Source organism: Mixophyes fleayi, chromosome 1, assembly GCF_038048845.1.
Source record: "Mixophyes fleayi isolate aMixFle1 chromosome 1, aMixFle1.hap1, whole genome shotgun sequence".
Taxonomy (NCBI): domain Eukaryota; kingdom Metazoa; phylum Chordata; class Amphibia; order Anura; family Limnodynastidae; genus Mixophyes; species Mixophyes fleayi.
The window spans coordinates 31,228,494-31,247,646 of NC_134402.1; the positions used below are offsets into that span (position 1 = coordinate 31,228,494).

Genomic DNA, 19,153 nt, shown 5'->3' on the forward strand with positions numbered 1-19,153 from the left:
GACTTTGCCACAAGTGGTCCTTATCTTCTTGGGTTTTTAAATAAAGGCCTTTGCTCACCAAGCCATGTCTTGTTTTATCAACAAACCACTTGAGCCTCTTCCCGCCTTCACGCACGCTGAGCTTGGCTCCATACCAGGACACAGATGACCCAGAGAAGACCCATTTGCTAATTGGCAGAAGGGAGCATTGGGGGTCAGCCATCTAGAACCTATTTAGCTGTCTGCTAAGGCAAATATTGTGTATGCAGGATTGTATAGCTGGTGCCCTGCTAGCAGCCGTCTATCAGTAAGTTTAGTAATAAAAGAGAGGGGGGAAAAAAAATCACATATAGTATATATGTAATAAATGGGAGCTACTGTATATTAAATATCTGCATTAGTTGACTATTACACTGATAATTTTAACTTGTTGTTTTAGGGCATATTGTGCATTTTAATAGCGTTATAATCTAGGTGGGAGCTAATCTGCAATATTATATACCGTATCCACTTAATTGCATTATTTAAACCATTTAAAAACAAAATAATTTTGAAGGACTGTAGTCTACGCTGATCTCACACTTATTGTGCTTCTTCTCCTGCACTGCCTGCCGTAAGCTGTTTTGATAATTAACCCGTCTGAAAGGCTTGAGGCAAGATATTCAGCCCTTCCTTTCGGTGAGTTGGAGCTAGAGATTGTTTCAGTCCAGGACACTCCATGAAGTCCCAAACAACGTTGTCAAAACTTGACTGATCTCCTACCCAGGGCCTGTTCTTTTAGTCCAGCTGTTCTACCACCTGCCAATGCTTGACCCTCTCGGTGCCTAGAGGTAATAGACAGCAGGGACCATTAACGAAAAACATTTAAATAGAATATGAATTTACATGCTTAGTGGTGGCTCATGTGTAATCCCACTCCTTGCTACCACACCTGCCTGGGTTGTCACATCTTAATAAGTGACACAACATATTAGGATGTGAGTCGTAGCATTGGCGGACTAGGCGTGTTGGGGACTGAAAGCAGACGGGCCGGCATATCGGTGTCAATTAGGAGCTTTTGTACTATACTGTCTGCGCCACTAAACTAATAATAGCCTTTATGCTTATTATTAATAATATTATTGTGATCTTTTATGAAGTGCAACAAGGATTCCGCAGTGCCATGTTTGTTCAAATTAAAATGCTCCATATCTCCTGACATTGGCCAATCGGGAAAGTATGCCCAGTAGTGCGCACACACAAAATGGGCATTTTCTCGCCAAGTGTGACGTGATTGGTCGTCCACAACCCTTCTGAAAACACTCTTGAATTGCCACGCACACCTTCATGAGCGAGAGCTTGCCTCAAACAGTTGGTGGTTATGGTGTTTTTGTGACGTTTTAGAACTGGGATTATTTAATAATGGTTTTATAAGTGATTGAACGTTCTTTATAAGTTTCAGAATATCTTCACATACCTTTTTCTCTAGACCTTTAGAGATGTCCTGCCTCTTTCTTCATCTATTCAGCCAGGGTGAAAAGAAAATTGGGCATTTAGCAGTGGAAAACTGTTTATCACTCATATAATTATTCTGACAAGGCTGATTCTAAGGGGTGTTACGCTGACAGGCCTTTGGGGCAGGTTTGCAGAGCAAGAAATGTCTAAATATCATGTCCTGACAGAAGCCTTTGACAGGATGCAGGAGCCGGGTATAAATCTAGCGAGCTTTTTACTGCCTGGTGTTTATTTTGAGCTTTCAAATTGGTTTAGAGCTCATATTATTGGCAAGGTCAGCGATTTAACTAAAATAAGCAACCCCTGTCTTCTGTAAACAGCCTGAAACATTGGTTGTAATTATTTCTTCACATTTTCCAATTTTTATTTTGTTTTCAGTCACCTAGTGATGTCAACTTTATTTATTATTATTATTATTATTATTATTATTATTATTATTATTATTATTAGTAGTATTCCAAGTTTCAATGTAGTGAGCCACGTCAATGAAAGTGTTTGGTATAACCTGTATCAATAACCTGAAAAGACTTGAGCTGCCACCCCCCTCCCGTTTTCCGTACTAAGGGGGGAATTTACTAAACCTTCTTAAAATGAAAAGTGGAGGTGTTGCCCATAGCAACCAATCAGATTCTAGCGATCATCTATCTAGTACATTCTAGAACATGATGGCTAGAATCTGATTGGTTGCTACGGGTAACACCTGCTATCCATAGATGTCAAGTGTACTCTTGCTTGACTCTCCTGCAAGCTGTTGTCCTACAATAAGTATAACTACCAGCTGTGGTTTCTGTACCCTGGGCTAGTGCTCTTGTATCACTGAACAGGTGCATTCTCTTGCATGCGTTTAGTGCAGTGATGGCTAACCTGTGAAACTACAAGCCCCAGCATGCTTTGCCAGTAGATAACTAGCTGATAGCTGGCAAAGCATGCTGGTGCTTGTAGTTTCACAACACCTGGAGTGTGTCACAGGTTAGCCAACACTGCTTTAGTGGATCGTATGCTCAGCTTGACCACTTGCTAAAATGGTGATGAATTGAACACTATCACACTTTAACATAACTGGTTATACTTTAAGCCAACACTAGGTGTACCGAAAATAAAGCAAGCTGCAGTAAGATTTGTCCAGTGCCGTGGTATGAGTTCTGTTATTTATTTTTTATAAGCTTTTAAGCTATGAACATAATCCACTGAATGCATAACTGCAAATCTAAAACTGCTAGTAGATGCCCTATAAGCCAAAAAGGACCCTCCCATTATTATTATTATTATTATTATTATTATTATTATTATTATTATTATTATTATTATTATTATTATTATTATTATTATTAATATTATTATTATTATTATTATTATTGTATAATCTCTATTTAGATTTACCCAATAAAGCTAAAACTAAAAACTTAGGGACATATTGTTCTCTCTTAATCTGATATCGCTGATGAATGTTTCATTATGCAAATACCAATGATCAGTTTTGCGTAGAATATTTCCAGTTCTGATAATTGAACGGATTGTCTTTTTTTCTTTTTTTCTTTTTTTTCTTTTATTTTAAAAAAAGTTTTTTTATCTCTCTTTTTCAGATTTCCTCACAGTAGAGCCGTCCTCCCTCGATGAGCTCATGTTCGGGATTGGAGAAACCATGGAGTTGTCTTGTAGCGTGGACAGCCCTCCGATGCCTATGTTATGGCTGAAAGACGGGGTCGCGGTTAGGGCCAACAACCGGACGTACACAAGACAGAACCTGCTGAGGATCATAAACGTTTCCTACGACGACTCTGGGATTTATAGCTGTACGTTGTGGCATTCTACGGAGGTCCTCCGAAACTTTACCATCAAAGTAGCCGGTAAGCCAGTGAAATTTTTTGTCTAATTAAAGCCGGTTGAGGTAAAATTTTAAACCTCTTTCTTCGTTAGCAGTCAATATAGTGACCCTACAGCTGACTACCAGGTCTAGCACCCCTCTATTCCCCTTATAGTACTTTGGTGGGGGTCCCCTCCTTATTAACAGCCATCTCTCATTTACAACCACTGTGTCGTATCTCTCCTGCTACATGTTGGTGTGAGAGTCCTCTACCAAAATACTCATAAAATTGAATTTTAGCAGCATTCCCCTTCACTAGAAGTTGGAAATTCCTTTAAATATGGCAACCTAAATCCATCCTTCCTATCGCATTCCTGAATCACAGAATACTCGTGCTTTGAGGGGTTAATTATCAACTCACAATTACAAAGTAATTAGCCGCATGCAATTAATTATTAAAGCCAGCTGGGCTAGCAGTAGATCAACACCATCTTTGTAGTGTGTCAAGAGGTTCAAAAGCCTGAATGAAATTTTTTAACATTTAGCCCAGACTGACAACAGAACCTTTTCGTGGTAGAATCCAGCAGCCGACCTGGTAAGACGTGTGTATCTGATCTCAAAGGGGGTCACTCTATTTGGCCGGGATTAAACAAAATGAAACAAAGGTTTTGGACTATTTTTTTTTTTCTTTTCCTGCCACCTTGTTCTACATCTGCTTTTAATCACATATTATTTAAAAAAAAATTCCAACAGACATTTGGAGGTCACATCAATTAAATAGTCAAAGAAACATTTTTACTTTTCAGTGGTCTCCCCTCCCCAAACCCACCACCTACTTCTCTCTATTAAAAAAGTAACAGGAGAAGAGTCTGAGGAACTTCTGAGATCCTAAAATGTGTTTGTGTCTATAAAATTGCATTAAAATGCTTTAAGGATCAAGGGGCAAGTTAGGATGGGGGGTGAAATTGGGCAGCTGGTGGTACTTTGAATAGAAAACAGCTGTGTCCAGGGAGGTGGTAAAGTGATAGAATGTTTTGATAGTGGGAAGAGTAATAATCTAGACGTTTTTAAAGGATCAAATCTCATTTCTCTGCCCCTTTCCCTGATATCCTGCTGGAACACAAAGGCCGAGACTGTGATTGTTTGTTTTTAATTTCTCAATCCCGGACCCTACCTGTTTATCTTTAATGTTTTACTTTATTTATTTTTTTACTTAAAGATTTTTCGCCAGGAATTTCTACAGAAAAATCAAAACAAACCATTTAACCACAAGTTTATTTACTTGGCTCGTGTTTTGTCTAGCTTTCTGCATTTTATTAAGCTAGTATTTTGCATTATTCTGATCAAAGCTATAGTGGCAGATTTTATTTTTCGTTATCAGAATAGTGAAGAGTACTGACACGACTAGAGGCCTGTGGCCCATGGTGCAAATTATATCCCGTTTTTTGTCCCTTTTATTCACTCACCTGCCATCCTTCAATTTACTGTCCTGATGTTCATGTCGAAAATTCACCCACCCCCCCTTCTGCATTCCAATTAGGTTTACTTATTTGTTGTAATGTTTGTTTATTTTTTTCACTATTAGGTTTTTTGTTTTATACTGTTTGACTTAATTTTTATCCTGGGGAGACCTTGATACTTTGCAATAGATTTTGCAAGAACGAAACTGGTTTTAATATTAACTGGCTAGCAGCCTGTTACTTATGCTGACTATATGGTCACAATTGGCCCAATATCTCAGTATGGCTGTGTGAACAATACAGAAAATTTCTTAGGATGCAATATCTCTATTGACTTTACCAACGACTGGAGAAAAAAAAGGAAGTCCCGATCAGCACGTCCATTCATGTGTACACACTATACACGTTTTACAAGATTTACCTTCAGATCTGCGCTCTTCATCTGTCATAACCATCAGCTGAGAAGATTGTGACTCTGTAAACTCTACGGAGATTGGACTATACGCCTGGTCGTGAGTGCGTACACACTGCAGAATTGGAATGACATCGTTCCAGCGCCTAACGAGATTTTTAGTCCACTTATATAATCAAATTAAACGATGCGATGAGCTTTGGAACGATTGTTCATTGGTGGAGCGTACACACTAATGCAATATCTGGCCGAACGGTTGTCTATCGTGTGATTGGTCTGATAATCGGGGGTGGGGAGACCTGTAGTGTGTATCCAGCCTATCACTCCTGAGAATGATCATGATGCCTGATCGTGATGTAACTGAACCTGAGTTAACAACCAACCGTGTTAATGAATGCAGTCACAAGATGATTAGGATTGGTGTGTGTGGTCACCTTCTACCATCACTGACTGTCCCCTAAGTGAATTCACTTGTCCCAAATGACCCACTGTTCTCCAATTCGAGCAGCTATAAGTGTGGCTAAGATTGACATCCTGCCCCTGAGTGCTTCGGCTGGGTGGCAGAATCCGCCCGCTTGTGGCTTTATAGATCCAGTTTCATGAATCTATTAATCATACCTGATTCAACTCACAGACCGAGTAGGAGTCTATTAACACACTGCCTTGCAATTGGAGGATGGGTTCTCCAACTCCTTTGCATAAAATGTCACTTCCAAGGGGAAAAGGGTTTTGCTAGCTCTATAGTATCTGGAGAAAATAATAAATAACTGATTTCAATAAAGGTTGAACAGCTTTGTTGTATTGTCACAATAGAAGTGTTTTTGATGAGCAGAGAATGCTAATTTATAGTGGACAGTTTCACTTTACACCTTAACAAAACAAAAAATAAAACGTGATCTTTCAACTGAATGATAGACTATCTCAATATTTAATTTTGTTCTTATCTTTTTCATTTTCCTGCTGTTGGCTGATAGACGAGTTTTGCAACCTTTGTATTACTCAGTGGCTTCCCTGTGTTGTAATTGAATCATTTGGGGCCAATTTTTTTGAATGCAATTACATGGTCGTTTCTCAGATAAAAGGTTTTATTAATTGAGAATTGAAACTTGCATTCATCTTATTTTTATTGGTTATACATTTTCCCATATCTAAGGACCACAGTATTGTGGCTGCATTTCTGTCCCTCCTCTTAGAGTTCTGTAGAATGCATTATGTAGTGAGGCAGCACAGTGGCCTAGTGGTTAGCACTTCCGCCTCACAGCACTGGGGTCATGAAATCGATTCCCGACCATGGCCTTATCTGTGTGGAGTTTGTATGTTCTCCCTGTGTTTGCGTGGGTTTCCTCCGGGTGCTCCGGCTTCCTCCCACACTCCAAAAACATACTGGCAGGTTAATTGGCTGCTATCAAAAAATTTATCCTAGTCTCTGTCTGTGTGTGTGTGTGTGTGTGTCTATATTAGGGAATTTAGATTGTAAGCTCCAATGGGGCAGGGACTGATGTGAATGAGTTCTCTGTACAGCGCTGCGGAATTAGTGGCGCTATATAAATAAATGATGATGATGTAGTAGGAATAAAAAAGAAATTCTAAGTGACAATATTCCCATCACATCCCCTGCGGCAGGAAGCTCTGTCGAATTGCTAACAGGCAGTGTCGGTGATTGTGCCCAATTCTCTTCATATAGATATCCGATTATGAAAAGTGTCTGTTTGTAAAAAGACGAGCAGCAATGTTTCAGATGATTCATATGACTTTTTAAGTTGCAGAACCCCCCCGCCAAAAAAAATAATCAGAATGACAGGTCTGTTCCCCTCACAATATTTAAAGAGCAGAAATCCGTAAAAAATGGCTATCTTCCCCCCCCCCCCCTCCCAAAAAAAAGAAAGTAATTTAGATCTAATTGCAGTCAGATTAACAAACTGCTTTGCGAATTTGTTTTAAAACTATGATTAAACGTTTCATTTTATGTATTGAAGTCTTCCACTGTCTGACCTTAATATATATCAGACACTGAATTTCTGCGCTGAGTAATATACATGTAATAACTGGAGTGTTTATACTAACTAAATAGGTCTATTCTATACATTCACCCCACCCCCCTGAAATTAGTAGACATTATGTACGCATTTAATACGCCTTTAGATGAGTTTACACATCGTCATAATTTATTTATATAGCACCAACAGATTCCGTAGCGCTTTACAATTGGGGACAAACACAGTAAACTAATAAACAAGCTTTGTAAAACAGACAAAGAGGTTTAAAAAAACGGATTAAACATGTCTGTGACCGTTATCATCTTTAAGCCAAAGGCATGTGGAAACATATATGGATGAGCAGCTTAATTGCATCTCGTTTGCAATGTGCTTCCATTGAGATGAATGTAAATTTTTGTCTGCGTTGACGCAAGTCAGACATACTGATGTCGAACAAGATGCATTGAGCACCGAAGCACAACGCAATATAAACGCGCGTTAAACGTCCGTATAGAATGCACTTGATTTGTGTTCTAAACACATCTGAAATTCGGAATTTTAATGGATCTAACATTACCTAGATCTGGTGATTCTACAGTCGGAGGAGTATTGTATTCCGTGCTCTGCGTACATTTGACCCCATGTCAAACACGATTACTCTAGAGACCAGTCTGGAGTACTGAGAAGATCATCAAATTACTTTAGAAGCCATTCAGCCGTCATCAGACATATTCAAGCTCCCGAAACCATCGGCAAACGTTAAAGCGGTCTGTCTGATAGGAAAATGATTGGATGATTACACATTCCCAACATTTTCTGTTGGATTTAGGGATTATTTGTTCGTTGCTTTATCCCAGCCATCCCACTTCCCGCTAATCATTCTATTTTTAAAAATTTCACCCCTTTGTGCTACCTCAGAATGAGTCAGAGGACATCGTCCTTTTTTTAATTGGGGTGTTCTATCTGACATTAGTGGTTTTTGAAATCACTTGTGCAAATTGCTTTACTCATTTCTATAAATAAATTTAAGTCCACTCTGGACAGTGTAATTTCTATGCCACCCAAATAGTTTGTCAAGAAACGCACAATCTACAAATGCAAATGTGGTCTAGAACATAGGGTAGTATAACTGGAATGGAACAAGTACAATATATATATATACTTCAGTAGTCAGTAGGAAGATCTAATAATATTTAAAATTTGGCTAATGTATATTTGGCTATATTGGGTAATTTTTCTTTCTCAAACATGCAGTATTTCGATTAAAATAAAACATTTTTATACTGGTAGGTTTAACGCACAAGTAATAGAAATTGCTGTTTTCTAAAATTTCAATGCCACTTTAAAATGCTATGTTTTGAAGTGCACCATTGACTCCTAATTGTACTATGTTTTAAAAGCGTTTTTCATGCGTTTAAGGTGAACAGCGGATCGATGGGAAGGAATCTACCCAGTTCGAACATGTCACTTATTTTCATAACTGGTACTAAAGTTGGACCAAGTTTCATTTAACCTGTCCAATCCTTTATCAAGAAATTCTCCATACTGTTTTTTGGTTTTTTTTTAGATTTATTTATTTTATTTTTAAAGTTAAATTATGGATATGCAGATCTGTCTTATAACCTATGTGGTTCAATAACTGTAATTATGTATATCCATTGTTCTGTATCATTATGTCTGTAGAACCTGTGTTGCCTTGGCAGTAAAAACTAAATGTTTATATGATTCTGGCAGGTGATATCGTTTTTGTATTACTGTAGATGTTACGGATGTAAAACAAAGGCTTCTGTTTTTAAAATAAGATTTAATTTAGATAAGGTTTTGACAGGTTAACATTCTTTAAGAGAAGCCACGTCTGATTACCTGTGACTTTTTTCAAAAAACAATTTAAATTGTTAGGCAAACTTCCAGGTAAACTGTACAGGTCTAGTGATTTTCTTTTCTCTTGTAGACATGCCTTCATCTGGTGATGACGAAGATGATGATGAAGAAGTTGAGGAGAGAGGTAAATCTTTTGTCATTTTTTTTCTTCTATACGTTATACCGTTATAATAACCAAATAAAGTAAGAATACTATGGTAATCAGAGACACTTGGCGAGATTTCTGTAGGAATTTAAAAACAATCTCAACAAACGGCCCTTATGTATACGTGGTTTTTTTGGGGGTTTTTTTATAATGGGCAACCGCAATATGACGTGAAAAGACATTGGATTCTGTACCTATAATTAAGGCACTCTGGTGCCTCCGCTGGAAATAGCGTACAAATCATACACACATGTTTTAATGTATGTGGCTTTTGAAAGTAATATTTCTCCTCTGGCTCCACAGGCTTGGGTCCATGTACAATATCATCTGTGTGTAATTTGTTATACCCCCGACACGATGTAGCTTCGTGGGTTTAGGAGATGAAAACTATATTTGTGGCTTTTTATGAGATGTTTCCTTGTTTTAAGTTGGAAAAGTATACAACATGTTAAAAAAATGAAGGTGTCCAGTTTCATTTATATTTATGTAATGCTTATGAGCACCGAAGCAGAAAAGAGTACTTGTCTCCTACGCACAGTGGAAGCAGCCATTTTATTGGTGACAGAATATTCATGAGAATTCAGCCTATCCGTTCACTAGGAACAATTCACTAATTCACATGTCCCTCCGTGCCTTGTAATTTCATCATGTATCTTGGTAATCCTGAGCCTCTTTTTGTACATGACATGGTACTCGTTACGATTGGCTGCATTTTGTGGGCCAATCAAAATGTTCTATTTCCTGCTGACATTAAATGTGGCAAGAAATTGCTGCTCGAGCCATTTTGTGTAACCGAGCAGCACTTGTCAGCACCGGATACCTCCTTCCTAAAACATAAACTTGCCAACCATTGCAGTTCCCATGAGAATGTTTGGGATATAATGTTTTATGTGTGGAATGCACCACTCCCTTGCTGAGCTCATCTTCACAAAATATGGGTATCTTTCCTGATTTCCTGTTTGTTCTTCCTGGTTTATGGTTCTTTCCTGTGGTACTGTTCAACCACCCACATGGGATATATATATATATATATTTAATTTATTTTTTTACTTTTTTGTGAAAAAAAATAACTATTAATGGTTTGGGGGCATGACCAAAGTTTTTTTTTTTTTTTTCTGCCAAAAAATAATTATATAATTACCTATACATTTGCCGTGGCGTAGAACACATTTATGAGTCAAGATTGTTTCAAGACATTTGTAAAGAAAATTTAATGTAAAAATCGACTGAAAATCTAGTGAGGAAGTTTCTCCCTGAGCAGTCCAGTTGGCAGTCCCTCACCTAGGACTCCTGTCCTTTTACATTGTGTGTGCCACAGGACTACTTCAGCGGCCGCCATTTCCGGAGCCTTCTGGGCCTTGGTGCCAGGGGGCCTCAAGTACATAAGATTCAAACGTTTTCCTGGTCAACTCCACCCTTCCAGTCCCTGCAGGGCCCCAAGGACCGCTGATAAACTGCTGTGGGAGTCGTTGTGTGGAGTTTGTATGTTCTCCCCGTGTTTGCGTGGGTTTCCTCCGGGTGTTCCGGTTTTCTCCCACACTCCAAAAACATACTAGTAGGTTAATTGCCTGCTATAAATTGCCCTTAGTCTCTCTCGGCCTGTATGTGTGTGTATATTAGGGGATTTAAATTGGAAGCTCCAATGGGGCAGGGACTGATGTGAATGAGTTCTCTGTACAACGCTGCAGAAATAGTGGATATATGGATATATATATATATATATATATATATATATATATATATATATATATATATATATATATATATATATATATATATATATATATATATATATGCATATGCGCCTAGCGGCGTGTGTTAGTGTGTGTGTGGAAAAAACTATTTTCTCAGAAAGGGCTCATCCAATTGACCTGAAATTTGGTATACTGACATTATTTGACAAAAAAATTATAATTTTTTAATTGCGTGCTTATTTAATTTATAATTAAATTATAATTGTATTTAATTTATAATTGCGTGCTGAACTTCCATCATCCTCCCCTTCCCCCCGTGGGAGGGGTAGTAAAGGCTAAATTTACCAGTTGAGGGCTCAAACTCTTGACCGTGTGGGTATTTATTTACCAGAGCCTGTGTTTGGTCATGGACAATTGTATGTCGCATTTTCACGAGTACGGAGAAGCAGTGATGTGAAAGTGCAGGTTAAGAATACTGCCCTTCAAGGAAGACTGATTGAGCACAGCGATAAGGTGTTTAGCAGAAACGTTGTGTATCGAGAGGTTTTAGAACAGTAAGACGATGGAGATTAAGGATGTGGCGATGAAGATGAAGGATGAGGTGGTGACATGTGGACAAAACCACGTTAAGAAAGGGCACTTACGTCGGGAAGTAACGCTCTTCCACTGAGGAGGCCTGGCCTATCCCCAAATGCATGACAAGAACCTTTTTAACACCTTAAGTAGCTTGATTTGACTAGAATGCATGGGTATCATGCACAGGTTAACTTGTGTGTATGTGTGTAATATATATATATATTTCTAGATGATGATTGGTGTAACATTCTTGAGAGAAACCATTTTACCTGGATTGCTTTGTAGTCAAACAATTACAATTAAGACCGCATTTTCTGTTTATTGAAAGCAACGTTTTGAGGTAAAGCCACGGGGCTGAAAAGAGTTGATTGCACCCCCAAAGCCTTGAAGTTTCGATACTTGGCTAATAGTTTTAACACACAACATGGCTGCAGTTCTTTTAGAACGCCAAGAGCGTCTTACTCAGCCCACATCATTTTTCTATTAAAAAGACATCAGCCATGCAGCTCTTTAGTAGTAACTTATATTCTAGCACGTCCCTTAAGAGGCCGAGGCGGTCTGTAATTATAGCTTAGCCGGTGCCAGTCTTTGCCATCAACGATGGCGTGTGGTTTTTGGAGAACCCTTCATTTGCTAAGAACCTCCTGCTTTGACACAATTTAACATTTTACTCCAGCAGTAACCAAGGAATTCCGTGGGCTGCCTCGTACACTGGCTGGCCTTGTTTTACTTGGTGGGGTTTCTGACAGATTTGTACCTGATATATAAAGCAGACACTCAGAGTAAGGTGAAACATTGTTATGGATCAGCATTTTTTTTTTTCCATCCCAATGTTGGAAATATTTTTAAATAATCGTGTTTTTGGAACATTTTGTCCTGTACGATATCAGCCAGGGCTTGTCCACACTGCGTGCTCATCAGAAGTGGAACGTATTGCCTGTTCGGAGTCGGTAGTGAGGAATGAACGCTGTTCACTGGATCCTTGAGGTCTTTTATTGAGGGACAGATTTGGCCCTTTACTCGCTCAATTTACATGGAGCCAGGAATCTAGACTGTGCGATTGTGTATGGGAATAGTTCCGGAATCCCGCAGTATCTCAATCATTATATGGTATATATCAGTGGTCAAAGTGGACATTTAGAAGTGGCGGTATGAAAAATAATAACAGAATGGAATTTGATAGTTTGAAAAAAATAATAAAAATGTTAACCACGATGCTGCTCAACAATTAGACACATCTGCAAATGTTGGTGAGATGATGCATATTAAATCTTCTCTGGTAATACACAAGCAGGCAAAATGGTGGATGTGTATTTGCCATTTCACCTCCTAAGTCAGTGATGGCTAACCTGTGGCATTCCAAGGGGTAAATGTATGAACGTGCGGGTTCTTCAACACCCGCGTGTTTGGCGATTAAATTTCAAGCGGCGCTGCCTTGTAAAGGGAAACTTCCGCCGCTTGAAATTTAATCGCCGAACACGCGGGTGTTGAAGAACCCGCACGTTCATACATTTACCCCCAGGTGTTGTGAAACTACAAGCCCCAGCATGCTGCACAGTGGCCTAGTGGTTAGCACTTCTGCCTCACAGCACTGGGGTCATGAGTTCGATTCCCGACCATGACCTTATTTGTGTGGAGTTTGTATGCTCTCCCTGTGTTTGCGTAAGTTTCCTCCGGGTGCTCCGGTTTCCTCCCACACTCCATAAACATACTGGTAGGTTAATTGGCTGCTTTCAAAATTGGCCCTAGTCTCTCCCTCTCTCTGTCTGTGACTGAGTGTGTCTATATTAGGGAATTTAAACTGTAAGCTCCAATGGGGCAGGGACTGATGTGAATGAGTTCTCTGTACAGCGCTGCGGAATTAGTGGCACTATATAAATAAATGATGATGATGCTCTGCTAGCTATCAGCTAGTTATCTACTGGCGAAGCATGCTGGGGCTTGTAGTTTCACAGCACCTGGAGTGCCACAGGCTAGCCATCACCGTCCTAAGTAAATCTAATCCTGAGGATATGGTTATCAGAATATTAAAGGAGAAGAAAATGTTTCAAATCCCCCCCCCCCCCCCCCCCCTGTTTACAGTTATGGTGCATCTGGGGTGTTTTGTTTTTTTTGTTTTTTTTTAAAAATACAAAATTTTAACAAAAAGCAAAGTTGCAAAATTTTAAGATAAATAATAGTAAATCATGTGGCCCTGAGTTTGACACGCTGTAATGTACTTCATTGCTATGTCCCAACAGGCTTTGCCACCAGCCTTTGTCTTATAGCATGTAGCTACACTTTGTCAACAAGAGGGAGCCGGACATCTTACCCTACAGTACTCTTGTTTGGGTTATTGGGGACCGTCTGCAAATGTAATTCTATTTGCCTTGATTTACTGAACTCATATTTTAAAATATATTTTTTTTAGATATGTGCTTAGTTGCAGGATTCTCGGCTTCCGTAAACTCTTATTGGAATTTTGTGTCTCGAGGCCAAATATAAATATGTTTATCGTCTTTTTTTTCCCAAAATGCATCAAGAAAATGATGGTTAGTGAGATTGCCCATATTTTATGTCTAAGCTGACATATCTGGCAGAGTTTATTCTATATTACGCTCTATTTCCTGCAGCGCACTCACCGCATTGTACACGTTGTCTGGCTAAACACAAAAACATGCAGAATTGAACATATAATTTGTGATAGCCGATGGGGGGAAAAATAAATCATGTGTCAGTGTTGAAATAAACAGTTCATAGGAAAATAGTTTACTCCTAACTTATTTTATTTTTTTCTCACAGCCATCATCCATTTAACTTCTGCATCTATAACAATATCGTTTTGTTTACAGATGTGTGTATGTATATGTGTGTGTATGTATATGTGTGTGTGTATGTATATGTGTGTGTGTATGTATATGTGTGTGTGTGTATGTGTATGTATATATGTATATATATATATGTATATATGTATATATATATATATATATATATATATATATATATATATATATATATATATATATATATATATATATATATATATATTAGAGATGGGCGGGTCCGGTTCTCCGAGAACCGAACCCACCCGAACTTTGGGTATCCGAGTACCGAGCTGAGCAGCTCGGTACTCTCCCGCCCATTCCGAATCCAAATCGAGGCCGAACGTCATTGTGACGTCGTCGGGGCTCGGTTCTCGCGATACTTCAACTTTATAAATACACGCCTCCACAGCAATCCATCGCCATTTGACAGAGGGAGAGAGCAGGGTGTAGTCATAGGCTAATTAGAGCAGGGACAGAGAATACAATATTGTTCTTGCAATTGCTCTAACAAAAATCGCTAGTGCAGAGAGGAGGATAGAGGTTTATTATTTTTTCTTCATATTTAGCACTCCCCAGCGCTTTTGGGGTGTCCCCCATAATTGTGCATTAATATTTCTGGCTGTCAAAAGTCATATCTGTCAGCAGTATCTACTAAATAATTTTTAGCACTCCTCAGTGCTTTTGGGGTGTCCTCCCTAATTGTGCATTAATATTTCTGGCTGTCAAAAGTCATATCTGTCAGCAGTATCTACTAAATAATTTTTAGCACTCCCCAGTGGTTTGCGCTCAGAATGGATTCAAAGCAGTCCACATATGATCTGAATGAGCAACCAGGTTCTGTCACCAGTCCTGATGTTAGTGTTCCCAATACGTCATCTGGCCAAGGCGATGTCAAACAACAGACTGTTTTCAAATTAGTGCAAAAAACAAAAACCCAAAAAAAATTTACTGTATTGAAGCGAAAAAGAAGTGTAACTGAGCAAAAGTTAAGTGACGATAAAAAAAAAATTGCAAGCATGCCATTCTACACACGCAGTGGCAAAGAGAGAATAAGGCCTTCACCTTTGGCTATTAGTGGCAGATCCCAAAAAGTTACCCAGCCTACAATTGGTGCACAACTACTGTTACGCGTCAAAGCCGAGCTGCAAGATAACAGTGAGGCATTACAGGAGAATATTTGCTCTGATTCACAAATGACAACAATCCCTGTGGAGAGTCCATCCAACAGTGGGATGTCTAATCGTGAGCATTCTGCTGATGTGTGCCTTAATAGCCCGAGTGTAGCCGGTGATACCCAAATTGAGGATGCCACTTTGGAATTAGAAGAGGATGAGGGGGAGATTTGTGTAGGCGACGAGGGCGCTAATGATGATGTTGATGATTGTGATGCAGACAGATACCAAACTGCCTTTGTCCATTTCAATTTATATTGTACAGTATATAACGGCTGAATTTATTAGTATTTTATACAAGTGGAGGGGGGCCTAGAGAGACAGAAACCAAACTGGCTTTCTCCATGTCAATTAATATTGTACAGTCTATAACGGCTGGATTTTTTTGTATTTTATACAAGTGGAGGGGGGCCTAGAGAGACAGAAACCAAACTGGCTTTTTCCATTTCTTTACATATTTAACTATAAGTGTAGGGTGTAATATACATTCAAAGACGATGGCTGCATTGCCAATATGCATAGATGGAGAGGAAGACAATCTGTTTTGTGTGTAGAATAGGCCTACCAACGAAGAATTAAACTGTTTTTTTGGATGATTTATTACCTCAACAATTAGATTACTTGTCTCTAAAACAGTTGGAGCACTAAATTGGGTTAATTTAGGCCCAAAAACATGGATTTTCCAAAAAAATAGCAAAACAAAACCAAACAAAACCAAAACACGCAATGGCAGTTTTGCAAAACCAAAACACGACGGTAATCCAGATCCAAAACCGAATCCAAAACCAAAACACGGGGGTCAGTGACCATCTCTAATATGTATGTATGTATGTATGTATGTATGTATGTATGTATTAAAAAAATGTTTTAATACATTTAGGAAATTGTTTGGATTTATCTCCAGCTACATATATAAAGTTGTTTAATGCAGAAACCTCATTAGGTTACATTTATAAAACCTGTTCCAGGTAACTGTGGATATGGAGGTGTTGCCTGTAGTAACCAATCAGATTCTAGCTGTCTTATTTCTAATAGTTTACAAAATGAAAGCGGATGTCTGATTGGTTGCTATGGGCAACACCACCTTCTCAGTAGTACAGGTCTACAAATGCTGTTGGCAGCAGTGAAGGTCAGAGTTGTTACTACTGCTTGGCCATTAATCAATTATTACGCCTAATTGTCACACAGGCTGCTGGTGGGACAAGAGGGGTGGGGGTCTTGGAAACGATACTGCCTGCCATAGAGCCCTTTCTGATGACGGCAGTTTTGGAAGATATCCAGATTATTAAAAGAAAATAAAACATTGGTAGGCACTTAAAGCCGGGTTCGTTATTAGTGACGGGAAAGGAACTTTCTACTTGTACAGTCCAAGCTCTGCCAAGTTTGGTTTTGGCCAAATGCACTGAACTTTACGTTTAAGGTGCAGTCGAACCGTGTACTGGATGATGCGTAAGAGACTGCAGTCATACTTGCCAACTCTCCTGGAATGTCCGGGAGACTCTTGAAATTCGGGTCAGTCTCACGGACTCCTGGGGGAGCTGGCAAATCTCCCGCACCTGGCACCCCAAAATGACGCAATTCGCGGTGAATCCCCCCCCCCCCCCACCACCCCCCCCCCCCCCCCCCGCAACAAAACTGCATTTCCGTCGCAGGGGCGTGGCCAAAGTGAGGTGATTGCCTGCGTCCCCCCCCCCCCCCCCAGACACGCCCCTCTCCCGGAAAAAGCAAGGAGAAAGTAGGTTAGTATGACTGCACTTGTTTTACAACTTTCCCAGCCTGTCAGCTGTTTTGTGTGCAATCATTTACACAGTGGGAGGGGGTCATTTATAAATTTTAGTCACCTTTATATTCATTCCATAGCTCCCCCTTGTGACCCACCCTTCCTTCCTTCCTTCCTTCCGTCCGTCCGTCAGGAAAATTATTCACTTGCCGGTAAAAAAACATTCAAACAGTATTACTACCTATTAAGCAGTGGCATTGCTACGGCTCCCCTCTTAAACCCCCAGATCCATCAAATTAATTTTGTTAATAACCTTTAAATGTTGATTGAGGGAAGGGGGGTTGGACGCTGGATGACCAATAATCTGCTGCAAATAAGAGGTTGGACATGCTTAACATTTGTACCCTGCACATTTTCTTGCAAAGCCGCAGATTGCTTATTGGGGGTGTTTACAAAGAGGGGTATACTTTGAAATTCACTAAGTATGATTTATACTGCACAAGTCTGTGCCCTGGCAATTTGTGGGAGTCATCACCAGAGCAGTTTTCATTGGCTGAAAACATTTTTTTTTTCGTAATACTCTGCTTTTCTGCTGTATTGTCCATAAAGATGTGTGAGTGTATCCTATAAGATTTTAATTTTTATTGTATCATTTGTAAACAATCAGACATTTCTTCAGTGTTTCCACCAATTCCGTTCTGTACTGCTCATCGCTCCGTACTTTACTTTAGTCACCTATGTAAAGTATGTGCGACCTTTCTCTTTCGTTTGTTTCTTATAGTGTGGATGATAGAAGTAGTTCTTTCAGTCCATACTGTTTTCCTCGAGTTTTTTTTTCCTGGTTTTATGTATGCAGTTAATGTAAATATTGTGAGCATTACAGGTCAGACAGCCAATCAGCTTGTTTTCTGTGCAACCCGGGTTGGAAAAACCCGGGTTGCACCATTTATAGTGCAGGCAACCCGGGTCCGACCCGGGAATTACCCCTCGATAAATCCCGGGTTGAAGACCTGGGATTTTTGACTTGTACCATTCATACTGCACCAAGACCCGGGTCGTTTGAGCTCGCCCCGGCAAAAACCCGGGATTTTGGTGCAGTATGAATGGGGTATATCATCATATCTGGCAGCTGCCATACCACACAGGGAGTTATTTACTAATACAGTGAAATTTGAGAAAAAACCCACAGCAACCAATCAGAAATTTGCTTTCATTGCTTATGTCTCTACTTGCATCAAAGCTCATTTTCGATTGGTTGCTGCAGGCTACCATACAATTGCACTTTATCTGGAAACAAAACCCATAGACTGTGATGTAACCCTCATACCAGAACCTAAATTGGCAGAAATCCTCTTCGAATAGTTGCCATACAAAGTGACCCAAGTTTTGAATTGCATACCCGCCAGACACTGGATTATGTATATCCGAGTAAATGACATGCAGAGTATTTGAACTTAATGATATGAATGTAAAACTAATTCTGCCATTTCTGCAGCCGGGTGCTGTAACATTCTCTGACAGAAGCTCAAAAAAAAAGAAAATTTCAAAAGTTGAATTATTGAAGTAATTTTCCATTACAGAGGCCTGTAGGTCAGTAGTTCCAGTGATTGATAACATGTATTTAGTGTCACAGGCAGAAGAGAAATCTCATCTCTTCCAGCAAAGTGTGAATAATATGTTTTTCTTCTGTAATATTCTATCCTTCCTTAAAGGTATATTCTGCCTATGTACTAAAAAAAAAAAAGTTTAAATTTGTATTTAAAACCCATGTGTGATTTACTGCTTATACAACACTGAGAGCTCGTTCATACAGATTCTTAATGTGCTTTTCCCATGTTAATAAATGCATGAAAAGTCCATTTAAAACTAGAACAAAAAGGAGTCTCTGGTGACGTTCCCACCATCGCTTTCTAAAATGCTGCGTTTAATATCATAGAGCCCAGCACGGCCTATTTTGTCATGCGTTAACCAGCACTACCAATAGACAAGATTGTAGAATAGATTGCAATGCTAAAAACACAACCTGTGAAAAGAGC

The 19,153-nt window shown here is 39.3% G+C and overlaps 1 protein-coding gene across 4 annotated transcripts in view; it reads left to right on the plus strand.

The window, feature by feature from the left end:
• Nucleotides 1-19,153, plus strand: part of FGFR3 (fibroblast growth factor receptor 3) — an 81,143-nt gene that overhangs the window by 22,409 nt on the left and 39,581 nt on the right. For all 4 annotated transcript variants that reach the window (XM_075194162.1, XM_075194163.1, XM_075194164.1 and 1 more), the window contains exons 3-4: nt 3,057-3,320; nt 9,077-9,130. In XM_075194162.1, coding sequence (XP_075050263.1) covers nt 3,057-3,320; nt 9,077-9,130 — 318 coding nt within the window. The remainder of the gene's footprint in view (nt 1-3,056; nt 3,321-9,076; nt 9,131-19,153) is intronic.